General features: G+C 32.2%; 2 protein-coding genes across 2 annotated transcripts; both read left to right on the top strand.

The window, feature by feature from the left end:
• Window positions 1-268: 268 nt before the first annotated feature.
• On the top strand, window positions 269-7,499 carry LOC127720673 (uncharacterized). The gene is made up of 2 exons (XM_052227392.1): window positions 269-628; window positions 4,440-7,499. The coding sequence occupies exon 2, from the start codon at window positions 4,517-4,519 to the stop codon at window positions 6,491-6,493; it is 1,977 nt and encodes a 658-aa protein (XP_052083352.1). The 5' UTR covers window positions 269-628; window positions 4,440-4,516; the 3' UTR covers window positions 6,494-7,499.
• A 2,548-nt stretch (window positions 7,500-10,047) lies between these two features.
• Window positions 10,048-15,455, top strand: LOC127720676 (uncharacterized). Its single transcript, XM_052227395.1, has 2 exons — window positions 10,048-10,172; window positions 13,482-15,455. The coding sequence occupies exon 2, from the start codon at window positions 13,488-13,490 to the stop codon at window positions 15,453-15,455; it is 1,968 nt and encodes a 655-aa protein (XP_052083355.1). The 5' UTR covers window positions 10,048-10,172; window positions 13,482-13,487.
• The last annotated feature ends 3,028 nt before the right edge of the window (window positions 15,456-18,483 follow it).

The raw sequence follows: 18,483 nt of genomic DNA, 5'->3' as shown, positions 1-18,483 counted from the left end.
TCCAATGACAAATGTACATAATTTAGCATAAAACTGATCAATGTCCAAAAAATTTCAAATTGTAAACGGTTAAGTATGATCAACTACTTATGATGACAAACAATCCTACCAAATATTGAATCTTTCTGCATAAGATTTACACGATGAAAATTTTCTGTGTAATATTAATCCTGGTCCAAAAAAACGAAAATTTAAACTGGTAATGTATTTGATCTGTGTGTGTGCACTATTATTTATCTGAGAATTTTGATAAGGAAGATTTTAGATAAGGGTTAACTCTTAAAGTATAATATATTCATATCAAGTAAATGTTATTTTACGAACACATGCAAAGTAACTAGAAGGTTATTCAACAGAAAAAAAGAAGGAATATATTTTAAATTCTTAGATTTTTTTTTTATTTCCTTATTTAGTGTTGCTCTTTTCACTACATGAAATTCCATAGTCGTAGTTTCAGTTTAGATTTTTCATCCCTTGTCGTATAATTTCCTTGTATCAAGTTACTATATAAATCAGTCATTACTTTTCAATACTTTCAATCAAGAGTACAATTATATTGAAATAGTGTCGGGAGTTTAATGTCAACGAAAAGCTAAAATCAACTACAATGTAAAATAACAATTTAAAGGTAAGAAGTTTCCTTTAACTTCAATTTAATTGTTGGTGCGGCACAAATATTCGACAGATGTTTTTGGTAAAAAAATTCTTTATAAATTTACCTTCAGTTAAAACAAAAGGCTTGCTCTGTAATAATGTGTCTCTCACCTTGATCAATGTCAACAATGACACTTTCATACCCGATCAACAAAAGTCAATCCTGCAAGGTTTAGATCACTCACCTGCGTTTACAGCACCATCAGCTGGCGATAGATAGTAAATTTGATTTCCCTCCCTTTGCACAGAAGCTAAAGTTGAAATATTGGTTTGCTAAAAATAAACATTCCCGTTTTATTATAGACAAGACACTTCCACAACCATTGTTAATAACACTTACATCCACAAATGTATTTTTCACAAAAAAAATCTAATATACCTTTTTCTTCTCGTTTTAAAACAACATAATTTAAATTGTTTTGTCAGGCTTTATTTGAATAAATATTTTCAAATTGTTAGTATTTTTCATTGGCCTTATAGTATCTCTTTTAGATTTAAATATGTAAACTAAAACCTAAATTTCGTTCCAAGTCTTTTAATATATAAACAAGACAAATAATGGTGATTGTTGTCCTGCCATATGCATAACCCCGCCTCTGGCCTTTGTTAGTCTTGTATCATTTTTAATTTTAGTTTCCTGTGTATAATTTGGAGTTTAGTATGACGTCCATTATCACTGAACTAGTATACATATTTGTTTAGGGGCCAGCTGAAGGACGCCTCCGGGTGCGGGAGTTTCTCGCTGCATTGAAGACCAATTGGTGGCCTTCGGCTGTTGTCTGCTCTATGGTCGGGTCGTTGTCTCTTTGACACATTCCCCATTTCCATTCTCAATTTTATGAATGAAGGTTTGGATGGGATGTTTATATAATAGAGAATAATGGACAAAGACTACAGAATGGACAAAAAAAGAATATAGAATAATAGGATAAAAATATAGAATAATGGCGGCTAAAATTAAAGAATAGAGAATAATGGGAGACTAAAATTTAAAGAACAGAAATACCTGGGGTGCTACAATACGAGTGATTGGTGTTTGCTATACGCAGCATCAGCCGAAAAAAGGTTATATCGCAGCGATTATAGCATACATAGAATATAGACTAATGGATAAAATGAAAAGAAAAAAAGGACCTAAAGAAATTTAAAAATAAAATAAAATGTAAAATAACAAAAATACCGATTCAAAACGGAAAGTTCGTAATCAAATGGCAAAATCAAACGAATGGAAAACAACTGTCATATTCCTGACTTGGTACTGGCATTTTCTTATGTAGAAAATAGTGAATTAAACCTCGTTTTATAGCTAGCTAAAAACTCTCACTTGTATGACAGTCGCATTAAATTCCATTATATTGACAACGATGTGTGAACAAAATAAACAGACATAATAGGTAAAAATTTCAGATTGATTGGTTGATTGATGGCGTTTAATGCCACTCTAGTTTCTATTGTTGAGGAAACCGGAGTGCCTTGAGAAAACATAGACCTTAGGCAGGTAAACTGGCAATCCTAGTCAATGAAGATTTAAGTAGAACGCACCTCCACTCGAACTCACAACCTCAGCGTTGAAAGGCTAGTGATAACTGTCAATGAATTACTTAGACCACTCGACCACAGAAGCTCTTACAAATTTAGAGAAACCCCCCACCAAACTCTCATGAATACAGATACTATAGAGATGGCCGTTGTGTCTAAGACGCGTTTGTTTCCCCCTGTCATTAGTTATAATAAATTCAATAATACAGGTCATTTAAATGTAACAACAGTTTTGTTCTTGTTCCTCACATACTCTATAGCGCGAGTTAAAAAGTTTACAGGGGGTATAAAATGTAAATGTAATAACCCAAAAAAACAAGGGCAATATCGCCAGTTAAGAATTGTTCTTGCGACTGCAAGTAGAACTGATGTAATAACTTGAATTTATTAGAGGAATACTCATCATACATGCATATAATTATACATAATGATTGAAGTTCATCATGAATTCGTTTTTACATATATTCTAAATTTAATAACAAACAATGAGAACTTGATAGTAGATTTTTATAAGAAGTGGTACGATTTTCCCTTTCCTTTTGTTAATTTTCCTTTACAGTGTTTCACAAGCTCACAAATATCTCAAAGCATGTTGCTTTGGTTCTTAAATTTGCATCGAACTCAAAAACCCTTATACATGACGCAAAGCTACCTAGAACTGCAGAAAAACTGGACAAAGGTTTCGCTGAAATATGTATATATATTTTTTATGAGTTGTTGCGGAATCTAGATACAGGAGTGACTTACGAATGAGCAGATGAACGGCCTTCGTAACGAACAAACGCAAGAAGACATCTAGAAAACTACATATGCACCACAAGGATACAAATGTTTATATAACACGGTTTATCTCTTACAGTAGTAGGAAAGCTTAATTTTCCGACATTACTTCTGACCTCCCTCAATTCAATAGCATATTTGCCTGACAACCCATCTGTCTAACAAATATAAGAAATGTTTTCATATAAAAGGAACAATTAACAAGATTGCTTTCTTATGACTTTTTAAGGGATTTTATGTCGATATAGGTAAATAAAAACTAGGCTAACTTTATGCTGGCAAGTCTCACTTAAAATCGCTGATCATTGTTGAACTAAGTTTAAACAAGTTTTTAGTACTAGTAAAACATGAGTAGCGAAAACTAGAAAATATAATAACACCTCAATGTTTGCAAATGAATACAAATTTTTGCGAAATGACAAATTGTTTGTGAAAAAGCGCATTGTTTGTGAAGTAATGAAAGTCGGCGAAAGTATGCAAATTTGGCGACAAAAAATCGCAAAATACTTGAGCATTTGCGCAAATTTTGCGAACTTATAGAATGTGGTTTGCGAAATAATACAAAAGTTTGTAAATTAACGCAAAAAATTAAAAAAAGTTTGTTTGTGTGGCGGTAATATTCGTCGGTATTCATATACCTTTGTGCGATGACCAAGATGCATATGTACGAACACAAAGGGTCACCAGAACAAACTCGATTTCGTTTTCAACTTCTAAAACTACATATGCATAAGACAACAATATTGTCCTATCACGGCTGCTTATATTCAATAAAATTCACAAATTTCTTTCTGTACGCTTATACTCAGATGGTAAAGAACACATCAAGTGTACTTTTTGCCTTATCAATTCCATTAATTCTTCAATTATCGGAAAGAAAAGCTTATAATATACCTCGCTATGGTAAACTACGCTCCAAGTATTTTTTTAGTATCGTAAACTGGAATCATGTAGATGATTATCACAACAATGTAAGCAAACATCGTAATGGAACAACACAAGCTGATGAAGAAATTCTAAGTGTTATTTGTTTGTGAACTGATTATGCACATATAGGGGAAGTTTGGTATTCATGTTTAAAAATCTTCAATGTGATTCTAAATACAACATACAAAATGTTTTCCATGAAGCTTTAACCGTATATATATATATATATGTCATTAGATTGATCGATTGATTGGTATTTAACGCCACTTTCAACACTATTGTGCTATTTCGTGGCGGTTAGTTTTTATTGGTGGAGGAAGCCGGAGTACCCGGGCAGAACTACTGACCTACAGTAGGAAAACTGAAAATCCTTGTCAATTGAGATTGAAGTTGAGTGCGCATGCCCCGTGCGGGATTCGAACTCACAACCTCAGCGTTGACAGGCTAGTGATACAGTAGTCCGATTGCTTATACCACTCGGCCACTGATAAGATGACAATAATCTATTTTCAAAAATAAAAAGTTTTCTTTTTTTTCAGGTATGGTGAAGAAAATGAACTGCTATGTTATTTAGTCATGTTGGTATAGGACTCATATTGTCAATTCGTAGAATGACATGCTAAAAATGGCAAGAATGTCCATAGAGAAAAGTGAATCATTAAAGTTTTACAAATATCTTTGCCAAAATATTGGATCTGAGGAGGTCGTGAGAATTAGGAGGTTGGCATTCACTATAAAGGACATTGCACAATGTACTAAAACCATAACTAGTGGAAGTATGGGCGAAGGACTCAATTTAAACGGAAGTGATTTTGATATAATGGTTATTGATCGTAACTTTAAAGTGTTTCAATCAGAAACAGAAGTTCAAAGTCAATGTTTTGCGACTCCGTTAATCATGAATACCGAGGAGACACAGCCATGTTTCACACAATTATTGCTTTTAAGTCATAATATAATGACAGTTCACGATGTGTTTGAAAAAAATCATCGTGGATATATGCTTTCAAGCGAACTATTTAAACTGGTCTATAAGAAATTTGCAGAAGTTCTTATTCCCGGATTGACTACCGGAAACATCCATGCACCATGCATATCAGATCAAGATGGCTTCCTCGATCTTGCATGGTGTTTAAAATGTGACAAATGGATATTTCAAGCAAAGCCATGGATTAACAGACCACGCACAACATGGCCTTCACCTGAAATAATTTCAAAAATAGTATCAAGTGGGGTGTTATTTGTTCCAATTGGCTGCAAAGGATCCATAAATGAACATCTAGAATGGCGAATTTCTTTTTCTGTAGCAGAAAAATTTCTTATATTTTCCTTTACCCATACACAATTTCTATGTTATGCTATGTTAAAAATCTTGCTGAAGGAAATAGTAGAAAAACATGAAGATTTGAAAGGTTTATTATGTTCATATTTCTTAAAAACACTGATGTTTTGGATTTCAGAAGAAACAGAAACTTATTTATGGAGACCAGATAAAATCATACAATGTTTCATGGCATGTCTGCAAAGACTGTTGTATTGTGTTAAATACTCAATATTGTCACATTATTTTATTTCTGACAATAACTTGTTCTATTCAAGGTTCAATACTAACAACGAAGAACAATTGACTACCATACTCACAAATTTATATGAGCAAGGAGTTGATTGTTTTGTATCTTCTATTACCCTACACGATTTTCAATGCCAGTTTTACGAATCCACCGAATCCTTAATAAACAGTAACAGCAGATTATTACAACAAATAATGCCGACATTTTGTGCTATTTTTAATCAATGTAGAACTGATAGTGTTTTGAGACTGATTTATGAATTTCTACATCATTTCAGAACTGCTTTATCTAGAGATTTATTCGCTTTACAATTACCAAAAGCATTTATGTTTGTTACAGGAAAAACATGGAACAAACGTAATTCAGGAAACAAACACCATTACCTTAAGTACAAACAAGACCTTAGTCATTTAGTTATCGGTTTACATTCAGATGCAGTATCAGGATGGTTGAAGTTAGCTTCTTTCTTCTATGTTCACAAAAAATTCTTAGCGTCATTAACTGTTATAACATATGCATTGAAAAAATACACTGACGAAAAAATTTATATTGGGTTTTTCGTTTATTACTCCACATTAAATCGTATCCAAACACATGCGGTGAATCTAATGAAAAAAGAAAAACTTCATAAAATAGTGAAATCATTAACAGTTCATTTCTTGACATTTATTATGGATTCTTCAATAATTCCACAAGAACTACAACTAGATATTACAAGAACGCATAATTCTTTCCATCCGTTACCATTTGCACATTTCCTTAAATTCCTATGCTTCTACCATCTACATGACCTTTCATCATGTAGACAGTCATTGCAACTACTTGAACAGGTTCAAAGGATACTTTCACACAGTGGTACTAAAGTTTTCATTCCAGAAACTCTGAATACAGTAATTTTGTGTGGCATTGCTCGCCAGTTAATGGGTGATACATTCATTGCTAGGCAAGCCTTCAAAGAAGCTGCTGACCATGATGAGTATAATTTCACCAGTGCAGCATCAAGGCTGTCCAATCTCATCTGATTATATCAGACATGTCATTTTACATGTAACTGAGTTATTAGTTTTGACTCAAACAAACTTTTAAGTATGACTTCTTTTATTACTGCACTCGCATTTCACATCAATATCTAAATATATTACATTATTTTATCTCCAAAAATAAACAAAATGCTTTTGTAACGTATTGTTCATAGTTACAAAACCAAATATTTAATTTGATTTTCCTATAACCATTTAAACACCCAGGTAATACAGTTGTTACTGAACCCTCTTTTATAGTATACAATCCTTTGAATGATTATAAAACAGGGTCAAAATAATCCGTAAGTTATAGAACCAATTATTCGAACCCGATCAGAAATAACAACAAGAAAGTAATACATGTTTTTACACAATATAGTTCGTACGCATACATGTAACTGTGTCAATAAGTAACAGATTTGTGTATCAAACGAAACCTAAAGGCCTTTGAGATCACTGTAGAACCATTGTTGAAAGGTTCTTTTGGATTATTAATATGCTTCATTTGATTTCATTAAAAAATGAAAATTATGCTAGCTATAAAAGCAGGTTTAATCCACCATTTTCTACATCAGAAAATGCCTGTACCAAATCAGGAATATGACAGTTGTTATCAATTCGTTTGATGTGTTTGAGCTCTTGATTTTGCCATTTGATTAGCGACTTTCCGTTTTGAATTTTCCTCGGAATTCGGTATTTTTGTTATTTTACTTTTTATGACAGAGGTTTTAAACTTGTCATTTTATCTAGGAATCCTCTTAAATGATAAGATCCTTGACCTTCTTAAACTATCAATATATATCTATCATTTTCTGATATGAATTATGTGTAAATTTGTTTGTCATTAGTAGTGTGTTTTTTTTGTCTATTTCCTTTAAATAATTCTATCTCAAATATAAAAAAAAAATAATCTTCCACATAGTGTACTCACAAAACCAAATGTTTAATTGCATTTTGTTTATAACACTTTAACATCCACGGTATATACAGTGTATAAGTAGGAAATCTTAAACATACTAAATGTAAACATATATGTGATTTCCAATGAATTGTACCTCATAACAAAATGTTAGTATGCATAACATATATTTTGTAATATGAATTTGTATATTAAAATTATTGAACTTTTTTACATGTCAAGAAGTAAAAATAAGCAAATATGTAAACATCTTCTTCGTTAATCAAATTAAGGATTCAAAGTATTCCTTTACATCAGCATGTGTATACTGCTGTGTGAAATACTGCACCAACTAGACAAAATGTTTTCAAAATAATGCAGATCAAGTTGAATTCAAAATTCTAAAATGAGGGCAAACATTGTCAAACATTCAATAGGAATTGACAACGCCACAGAAAACATTTATGACTTATTTATAACTAGAATACGTATACTGATATGAAATTGTGTCTATGAATGAAACAAAGGGTCTAAAGGAGTCCGAATAAGTAATTTGAAAAAAAAGCCCTTCTATATTTACTGAATCAATTTAGATAAAAACAAATATTTCTAAAGCCCTCATCTAAAAGCAGATTGCCGTCCTCAAAGTATAAAAGATACATGAAATGATTTATAGACCTCAAAAGGACTTGTTTATCAATTATTTACCCAAGAAACCTGCAAGTTAATAACAATCATTTAAGGGAAAAAACTCCTAAAAGTTCAAAACAATCATTTAAGGGAAATAACTAAAAAAGAGATGTAGTTTATGTTTTAAAAATGTAAAACAGTCATTAGCATTTTGATCCTTGATCCGAATTTTAATCATGGTAGTTATGTTGGTTAATACATTTTAATTTAATATATAAAGTGGAATATGACGTCACTAAGGAACGTACTATTGTGGCTATGGTTTAAATGGTCGGAGTCGTTTAAGAAGTGATGATATTTGAAACAGAAATGCATATAATATTAAAATACTCATTGGATAAGTCCTAAAACAGTCAATTGATAGTTACATCCAAAAAGTGTTTTTTTTTTTTTATGTATAGATATATATATGATCATATATGTATTGCCAAGTGTTAACAAAGTGTCATATTTGCCTTCCGTAAAATGAGCTAAACTTAAAATGAACAGTTGAAGGAAATGAAGAGTTTAACATGGTTGTAGACATTATATTATAATCAAGATTTGAAAAAAAGAAGACAAATGTCACACTTTGGTCCCAAAGGACATGTAGGAGCCATCCTGCACCCTGAATCCAACACATTTTGTTGTAAGTTATTGATAAAAAAAAACATTGTTTTTAGGCGTGGAATAGCTGTTTTGTTTTGTTAAGCATCATTTGTCTGGAAAATATTAACAAATTTAATTTGGGTCTAGAACGACTTGATAGTGTTGTTTATTTGCACTACTTAACTCCAAAATATATACGAAGTAGTCAATTGACTTCGTTGGTATCGGAACTGTAGAATAACAAAATGTTGGTGGCATTTTCCTAGTTAGTTCACCTTTATTGTATGGTTAAGCTAATTTTTAGTCAAATTGGGGATCATACGGTTTAACCCAGTTAATAAAGTGGTTGGTGGTTATATTGATATTCCACGTTATAATTATATTCAAAATATGCATTAAAATAAATTCAGTTGGTGACAGGGTTTGCTGACAACTTTTGTTGTTTATAGTTTCCATCTGTCTACTTTAATGTTTCCTCAAAAAAGTAATAAAAGAACGCCAATTACGGTTTAAACCATCTGTAAGGAGTTGACTGACAATTTCGTCTATTTGAATTACTTATTTCTTGTCTTGCTGATAAATTTTGCTTATCTTTCTCTTATAGTTTTCGAGACAGTAGAAAAAAAAACAAAAACAAATGGTGTAAATTGTCATTTAAGAAAAATCACCCATAAAAGGAGTAATCTGACATTTTCTAAATCTGGACATTGTGAACATTTTCCCCCTGTCTAATTTTGTCTATTTAGATTAGAATCTATATTATGCTTCTAAAAAGATAGACAATACTTGCTACTTGCATTTTATCTTTTAGTTCTATGTTTAGTCATATTGTCTAGCCGATAATATTTTAGAACAAAATACTCCAAGGATGATTTTGGCCAAGTGTGGTTCGATTTGGCACTGTAATTTACAGTGTAAAACATTATTTTAAAAGTAAACGAAAGACGTTGGCGAAGAGATATCAAAAGTTGTCAAGTATACCGTTTATATTTCAAAAATAAACAGAAAATACCCTGGTGTTAGAAAAAATCTGACCTTTAAAAAAAAAAATATTTGTGTAGAGTGTACACTTTGTTCTAATATCTAATACATCTTAAACGGAAGATTTTCAATAATTATGGGATAGCAGGGTGAATTACAGTAAAAATATCCATATCAAGAAACAAGAACAGAGTCACGAGATGATAAAATAAACAGAGATTTACATAAGGAAATCTTTTTTCTCCAGAATTTTTTTTCTCTTTTTTACATTTGTAATATAAATGTTTCATTGTTTAAATTGTTCCGTATGACGGAAAATCCACAACAAGTTTATAAAGTGTCATTTTCATCTCACGGTTCAAAAATCACTATATAAATCAGTTACTTTGTTTAAAATATGTAATCAAGGGTACATATCTTACAGAAAGAAGGTCGCAAATTCAATGAAAATGGAAGCCAAGTACCAATATTAGACAATACAAATATATATAACTAACTACAATGTAAAAGAAACACTAAAAGGTAAGAAGTTTTTGGTGTAGTTGCTTTTAAATTTTACACATTTTTGAAACAATTTTTTTCATTTTTGTCCTTACATATTCCATGCTACTTCGGGAGACAACAAACTATATAAGGCTCTGTGTTGCCTGTGCTCACCTTGATCTATGTCAAGAATGGTCACTTTCAAACCGAATCAATCAGGTCAATATCACACAAGAGGCACATTTTGAGAAGATGTTATTCTTTTGAAGATACCACCTTTCAAATAATAGAAGATTCCAAAATTGAAACACACAAGGTTGAAACTCAGAAAGAGATCGATGATGCACCAGCGGAGTACTCTTCAACCTGATATACTCAACGAGAAAGGTGAAAACATGTTTTTATCATGAATCAGGGGAATAAATCTGGAAAGACATACGATTTTACACAGCACAATTGAACTTTAACAAAAGCTTCATTTTTTTTATTTCAGTATTTGATTATAACCTTATGGTTGATGTTGCGCAATTTTGTTTGAATCTATATAAAATGTTACATGTATAACAAGTGTTTGTATGATACCCAAAAGCGTGTTGAAGCTACATTCGAAGGCATTTATATAGTTTTAATTTATAGTACCTATTTTTTTTCTAAATAATATTAACCTGATAGAATGAATGTTGATTTTTGAATTAATATTTAATCTTGCAACATTCATGAATGTGATAGCATTTATTTGTACAGAGACTCCGCTGATCATTTTGTTCATCTATTATCAGGTTTCCATTGTATTAGATTAAAAACACCAATCCTAACCCGTAAATTAAACCAATACAAACAGTAACTGGGGAATAGAAATATGATCACTCTTTGTCTTTGACCTTACGTCCATTTAGTTGTGTGGGATGTACAAGTACGCAACCACGTCCGGTCAGAATGGGGACGTTAAATCCTATGCCAACTCTTTGAGTGGTCCGTAGTTGGCCTGTTGCACGGCAAAATGTTTGTCCTAATCCAATATACCCTCATTTTCAAGTGGCAGTCTAAATTTCCATAACCTTCATCGCGTGCGGTCTATGTTACAGGACGTACCTTTTGTATGTATTGTTTATTTGTTCTCGTCCTGAACATGCCTTAACTATTTACCACTGGACGTTATCAACCAACAACCACTCATTAAGATAAACAATATCAACGGTCAAGGGTATATGAAATTAAACCCTTAAGGTTTAGATTGCTTTCATATGGCTATTAGTAGATATCTTCACCAAAAGTCAAAGCCTTACTCGATACCACTGTTTGTGCATATACTGAGTTAGCTGCTTATTTGTGAATGTACATAATGAGGAACACTTTAACATGTATGCTTGTTCTGCAAAACAACTTTAAGCAGTTAATATACGTTTTATACTATATCTCCTTTCGTATGCTTTCCCTTGAGGTAGGTGCTGATACTCTATGTTTTGATGTGGGTTCTTTCCCTCTCGATGTGCTAGATTTGGCCTCTAGTGGGATTTCTGGTTCATGCATGTTCTCAACTGTAAATCAATACATATCATTACTTTTTTTATAATTTATCAAACAACACTAAACTTCAAAATAGAAACATGCATATTAACAGCATTAGTTTAAATACCATTCACAGAAGGCTTTAACGCATTGATATTTTTTGTTGTTGTACCGTAGCCACCGTATTTTCAAAAGCCACATATTCTGTTAAGTCACATCCAGTTATAAAAAATATAAATAGTGGGAGAAATGAAATATATATAAATTATAAGCTTTTTATCAAAACTCCATTGTAGTAATCGTTTTGTTTTTGTCTTAAGAATGGATTTGAAGTCGCAATGTAAAAAATACAGGTTGTAAGCAAAAGTAAAAGTCACTCATTCAGCACTGAAACCTCTTACATGACCTTTGTATTCCCAGATGTATTGATCCATTGTTCTTAATTTATCTACCAATGTAATTGTTGTCACTGCTTAGGGATTTTTCACCTTCTTAAAAAAAAACCAATTTCGATATTCAAATCTTTGAATCAATTATATTTTGCAAACGTAGTTTCTACAATTTTGTTTTCAAAATTCAGGATAAAATTGAAAAAGGGTATTTTAGTACGGTTTTCTCCAGCGATAGAGCTGAACTTGATTAATGGTGTTTAAACGCCCCTTTTCAGCGCCACTTTTGGGCTATTTCGTGGCGGTCATTTTTATTGGTGGAGGGAGCCGGAGTGCTCGGAGAAAACAACCGACCTTCGATAGGAAAACTGACAATCCTAGTCAATTAAGATTGGAGTCGAGTGCACCCGCACGGGGTACGAACTCACAACCTCAGAGTTGACTTGCTAGTGATTACAGTAGTTCTACTTAGACCACCGAGGCCCCGGGCTGAACTTGTTAGATATGCGCATATACGATTTCATGGGGTAACCAGAATGAGAGAAAATTCGTTTACAGCCTCTTAAATACATATGCATTGGACAACAATATGGTACTATCACGCAAGGTTCAGAAGGCTGTTAATACTATTTCGCTATTTACACCTGTCAATTGTGCTATAGATGGTTAAACACATTCGTTGTACTTTTTCCTAATAAAGTGATTTTTTTCAATAATCGGAAAGAAAAGCTCATAATCTACTTTGCTATGATAAACTGCCTTCCAAGTAAGATCGTCATGTTTATTACCGTAAACTGGAATCATGTGAACGGTTCATGAATCAATGAAATTTAAGGGCAAACATTGGAACAACAAAATCTGATGAAAAAAAATCGATGTTGTTAGTAGACGTCATTTATTTTATTGTTTATATCTTTTTAAAATTCACCTCTACTCGAGGAATCACTCAATATAAAGGAAAAACTGGTTTCCACGAAGCTATGATTGGATATATTGGACATGAGATGACAATCCTCTTTTTTTCCAGACATGGTAAGTCCGTCCGTCCTGTCTGTAAAGCCTTTTTCAGCTGCTATTTATAGTTTGTTCTTATGACACTCACAAATATGTTTAACCCCGCCACATTCTTTATGTGCCTGTAGTTCAGTGGTTGCCGTTGGTTCACGTCTGTCATATTTGTTTTTCGTAAATCGTGTTGTTAAAAAAGAGCCGTTAGTTTTCTCAATTGCAATGTTTCATATTTTTCATGTTGGGGCCTTTTATAGCCGACTATACGGTATGGGTTTTTCTCATTGTTGAAGGCCGCACGGATTCCTATAATTGCTTATATCCACTTTATTTGAATTTTTGTGGATAATTGTCTCATTGACAATCATACCACATCTCCATATTGTTATAAGATAGAGAATTGCTAGGAAATTAAATACAAGACTGATATTTCTGTTTGCAGAATGACATGCTGAAAATGGCGGGAATGTCCATAGAGAAAAGCGAATCATTAAATTTTTACAAATATCTTTGCCAACAAATTGGATCTGAGAAGGTCGTGAGAACTAGGAGGTTGGCTTTCAATATAAGGGACTTAGGACACAACATGATAACCAGTGGAAGTAAAGGTGAAGGACTCAATTTAAACGGCAGTGATTTAGATGTAATGATAATTGACTCTTTTTTTAAAGTGTATCGATCAGAAACCGAAGTTCAAAGTCAATTGTATCCAATTCCGTTAATTATGAATACCGAGGAGACTCAGCCATGTTTCACACAATTGTGGATGTTAAATCAAAATATAATCATAACTCCGAATTTGATGCATCGAGGATATATGCTTTCAAGTGAACTGTATAAACGGCTCTTTTTGAGTGTGGCAGACATGCATATTCCCGCACCGTGGTCAGGAAAAATTCATGGACCATGTATATCAGATGCAGATGATCTAATTGATTTTGCTTCGTGTCTTAAATGTGACAAATGGATATTTCAAGCAAAGCCATGGGTAAGCAGACCACGTACAACATGGCCCCCATTTGACATCATTTCAAAAATAGTATCTAGTGGGGTGTTATTGGTTCCAATTGGCCACAAAGGATCCATAAATGAAAATGTAGAATGGCGAATTTCTTTTTCTGTTGCAGAAAAATATCTGATATTTTCCTTCAGCCATACACAATTATTATGTTATGCTATGTTAAAAATCTTGCTGAGGGACATAATAGAAAAACATGAAGATTTGAAAGGTTTATTGTGTTCATATTTCTTAAAAACAGTAATGTTTTGGATTTCAGAAGAAACAGACCCATACGTGTGGAGACCTGATAATATGATACTATGTTTCATGGCATGTCTCCAAAGACTACTGTACTGTGTAAGATATTCAATATTGTCACATTATTTTATTCCTGACAATAATTTGTTCTTTTTAAGATTCAAAGGTACTAACAAAGATAAATTGATCTCCCTTCTTACGAATTTATGTGAGCAAGGAATAAATTGCTTTGCATCTTCTGAGACCCTACACGATTATCAAAGCCGGTCTTCCAAAATCACCGATTCTGTGATAAGCAAAAGCGTGGGATGCTTACGACAAATAATACCTACATTTTATGCGTATTATTTTTATAGTGGAAGCGATAGAAATTTGAGAATGCTGTATTATTTTCTACATCATTCAAGAACTGCTTTATCTAGAGTTTTATTCGCTTTACAAATATCAGAAGCATCTATGCATATTCCAGAACAAACACAATACCCAACTTGCTTGGAAAACAAAAATCATTACTTCAGGTACAAACATGATCTTAGTCATTTGATGATCGGATTACATTTTGATGCAGTGTCAGGATTGTTGAAGTTAGCGTCTTTCTTCTATGTTCAGAAAAATTTCATAGCCTCATTAACTGTAATAAAATATACGTTGCACAAGTACACAGACGAGAAAATATACATGTATGCAAATTCATGTAATCACGCTGTTAGATGTAATCATATGCAAAAACATGTGGCAAATCTGATGAAAAACGAGAAACTTAATACAACAATGAAATCTTTAATATTTCAACCAATTGGATCGGTATGGAATTTATCTCTAGTTCCACAAGAACTACTATTAGATGTTACAAACAGGCGTGCTAGTTTTCATCCGGTATCATTTTCACATTTCTTAAGCTTCCTATGTTACTACCATCTGCATGACATTACATCGTGTATACAGTCTTTACAACGGCTAAAACATGTTCAAAGGACACTCGGTGACTGTGAATTCGATGTAAGGTGTAATGATTTCGTGAACACAGTTATTTTTTGTGGCATAGGTCACCAGTTATTGGGTGAGGAATACTCTGCTAGACATGCGTTCAAAGTAGCTGCTCGTCTTGATAGGAATAATGTAACAAGTGCAGCATCAAGGCTGTCTCGTCTTATCTAATTTTATCAGACATTTCATTTTATATGTAAATAAGTACACTTTTGACATTTAAAGAAATATCCAAACAAAGTACATCATGAACACACTTTTTTCCCTGTTCTTACAAATATAAAGGATACACTAAACTTTGAACATGATAAGCGTACGTACATAAAAGGAATTAAGAATTAATCCTATAAATCAGAGTCAAATTAAAGCAGTTTTTCTATATTTGATCGGGAGACTATCTTTTTAGATATTGACTTATATCAATAAATGATTTGTTACTAGTATATAAATGTAATTAGTTTATTTTAGTTATTTGATTATCTTTATTGGATTGTTTGTCATAAACCATATTGTAATGTATTATGACAATAGATGAGGAATTGACCTGAACTAAACTGAATTAAAATTCTTTTAACTTTGCAATTTGTTGTTATAAAGAGAGTTGATTTTGTCATTTACGGAGTCACAATTTGTAAAAATATATTTCTACATTTGGCTTTGTAAAACTGCATATCATTTTGTATAAACTAGTGACTGAAAAACAGATTGATTAGTAATGCTTGTAATATTCGATATTCTTCAGGTGTAGAAAAATGACTGGAAACAAGTTTATGTGAAATGAATTTCGGTTGCGTAAATATATAATGTAAAAAAACAATATGTATTTGTCACAAATTTGCTGAAAGTGTTAAATCGTATTCAACTGGTTATAAGATCTACACATAACTTGATAGTTCTTAATATCTTTGATATGTTAGCATTATAAGATTGAGTACACATTTTTCATGACTAAAATACAAATAACTGTCTGTCTAAAAAAACAACATCAACCCACCTAAACCTAGGAGGATCTCATGTGCCCCAGAAGGGTTAGCAGATCTTGTAACACATGTGACAACCGGCGTGTTTCTCTGAAAAGTTGTCCTCTAGAATGGCAATCACATATCAAAGACCTTCAATTTTGTAATACTTTTATACATTACACCGTTTTAGGTAATTGAAAATAAACAATTGTTTATATGTATGGAAATAACCACGCGGAATAACCAGATGTATTTATACAGTAATGCAAATTTCAATATTGTGAAGTATTTTTATTCTTTGGATGCCAATTTGTGTTGATTTTGTGGATGGCTTAACCACGAATTAAAGTGTCAAAAGAAATATAAGAACTGTTGTCCAAATATACGAACATTAATATCATATTGGGATTGCTTATTTTTTTAAAAGAATTTACTTTTCTAGCATTTTTTATTAACTGTTGTCTTTAAGTGACAGGTTTACGGCATAATTATATAATTTGATATCGTTAATGTTTTTGTTTTGTTGGGTTAATTAGTATCATCTCTTCTGATTACATATGTTGCAATTTTCTTCAATCGAGACATTTTGTAAGCAAAGATGAATCAGTTTATTTCCGAAAGCAACTATTTTATTATAATTTGATGATAGTGCCAACAGACAAACAAAAGTAAGTGAAAAAGAACACCTCATTTTGCAATGTCCAACAAATCATTATAAAACACCATCTGATTATTTTAAAAGATCTTCGTTTCTAATGGCTTCAAATTCTTCATTCCATATTTTACAGAATCCACTTTTTTTTTACTACAATCCACGAATTTAGGAACCCACAACCATGCAACTTTTGCTCGAACAACGCAAATTGATGTCCACGATGACAGTTCTTTTATGGTATACAAAAAAAAAGATGTGTTAGGCTTGCCAATGAGACAACTTAACAGTAAAGACAAAACGATGTGGGTGTAATCAACGAGAACATGTCACCATACGGCATTTAACAGTGAGCAAAAACCATACCATAAATAAACCATAAAAGCACCTTTGATGGTATAAAAAGAAACAACAGAAAACATACGGTCTGGTTTAACCAAATAACATAAAATGAGAAAATAATTGTTGCAACCAAGGAAAACAACTGGACCTCAAGCTACCAGATTCGGACAAACACATCAAATATGTGGCGGGGTTAAACATGTTTGTTAGCGCTCAATACTCACTTTTAGCACACAAGTTTTACTGTAAACTCAATTCTTTATTCCGTCGTAAAAAAAATCATGTACATCATTATCAAAACTGGTTTTGTTTATTATGACATGTAAAAACATCAAATCGGTTTGCTATTGTGTATATCTAAATCGTGTGATTCACCGATAATGTCACCATTTGTGATGTTATTATTATTAATAACGCTGAGAAATGATGTAGAAGTAAATATATTCTAAATTGTTGACTTAAACATCGTGATTCCTAATCACCTGATATGAATTTTCGACGTATTTTATAGGAGATACACGACGAGCGACTCATGTAGGACAGGAACGTTTTTCCTTGCTGAGCACTATAGTTGTTCATACTTGGTTTTTTGGAGGGGTCCGTATTGCCCAATCTTCAATTTCTGTGTAGAGTGTTGTGGACATGTTGGGTTTTTTTTTCGTTTTTCTTTCTTTTTTTTTTTGCCATAGTTTTGTCAGTTTTTCTTCCACTTATCAGTTTTGAATGTAAATTTGTTATCTTATATTTTTTTCAGGATTAGAACTTTAATTTTATTTTAATAATTTTTGAATTTGAAACACAATGAACAATAATAAATGACCACCTCCCAACCGAAACGTTTAAGGGTTGCTGTCATTGTAAAATTTATCCTACATCCCGGTATACCTCGTTACCCATAAAATAAATTTAGATGGTTTCATTGTCAATATATTATTCCAAACTTGCATTTAAGAAAAAGATGTCAGCTATATTTAGATTTACTTTCGACTGGGATGTATGCCAATAGATATCACATTTCATGGCAGTGCTCCTAATTCGGTGATAATCGATTTCTTCGGATAGACAGATATAAAAATCTAAACTCTGTAGCAGGACAGTTTTTTGCTTAGCTTTGTTTATTTTTTAAAAATAGTTTCATCATTTTTCTATTCATGATCAAAATTATGACTTCCATTATATCTAGGAGGCTGATAACCGAGTAACAATTCTCTATAATTTTTTTCTTAAGCATTTGACTTGGCCG

Source organism: Mytilus californianus, unplaced genomic scaffold (genome assembly GCF_021869535.1).
Source record: "Mytilus californianus isolate M0D057914Y unplaced genomic scaffold, xbMytCali1.0.p SCAF_11, whole genome shotgun sequence".
Classification (NCBI taxonomy): Eukaryota; Metazoa; Mollusca; class Bivalvia; order Mytilida; family Mytilidae; genus Mytilus; species Mytilus californianus.
This window is presented reverse-complemented; position numbering and strand designations above follow the sequence as displayed.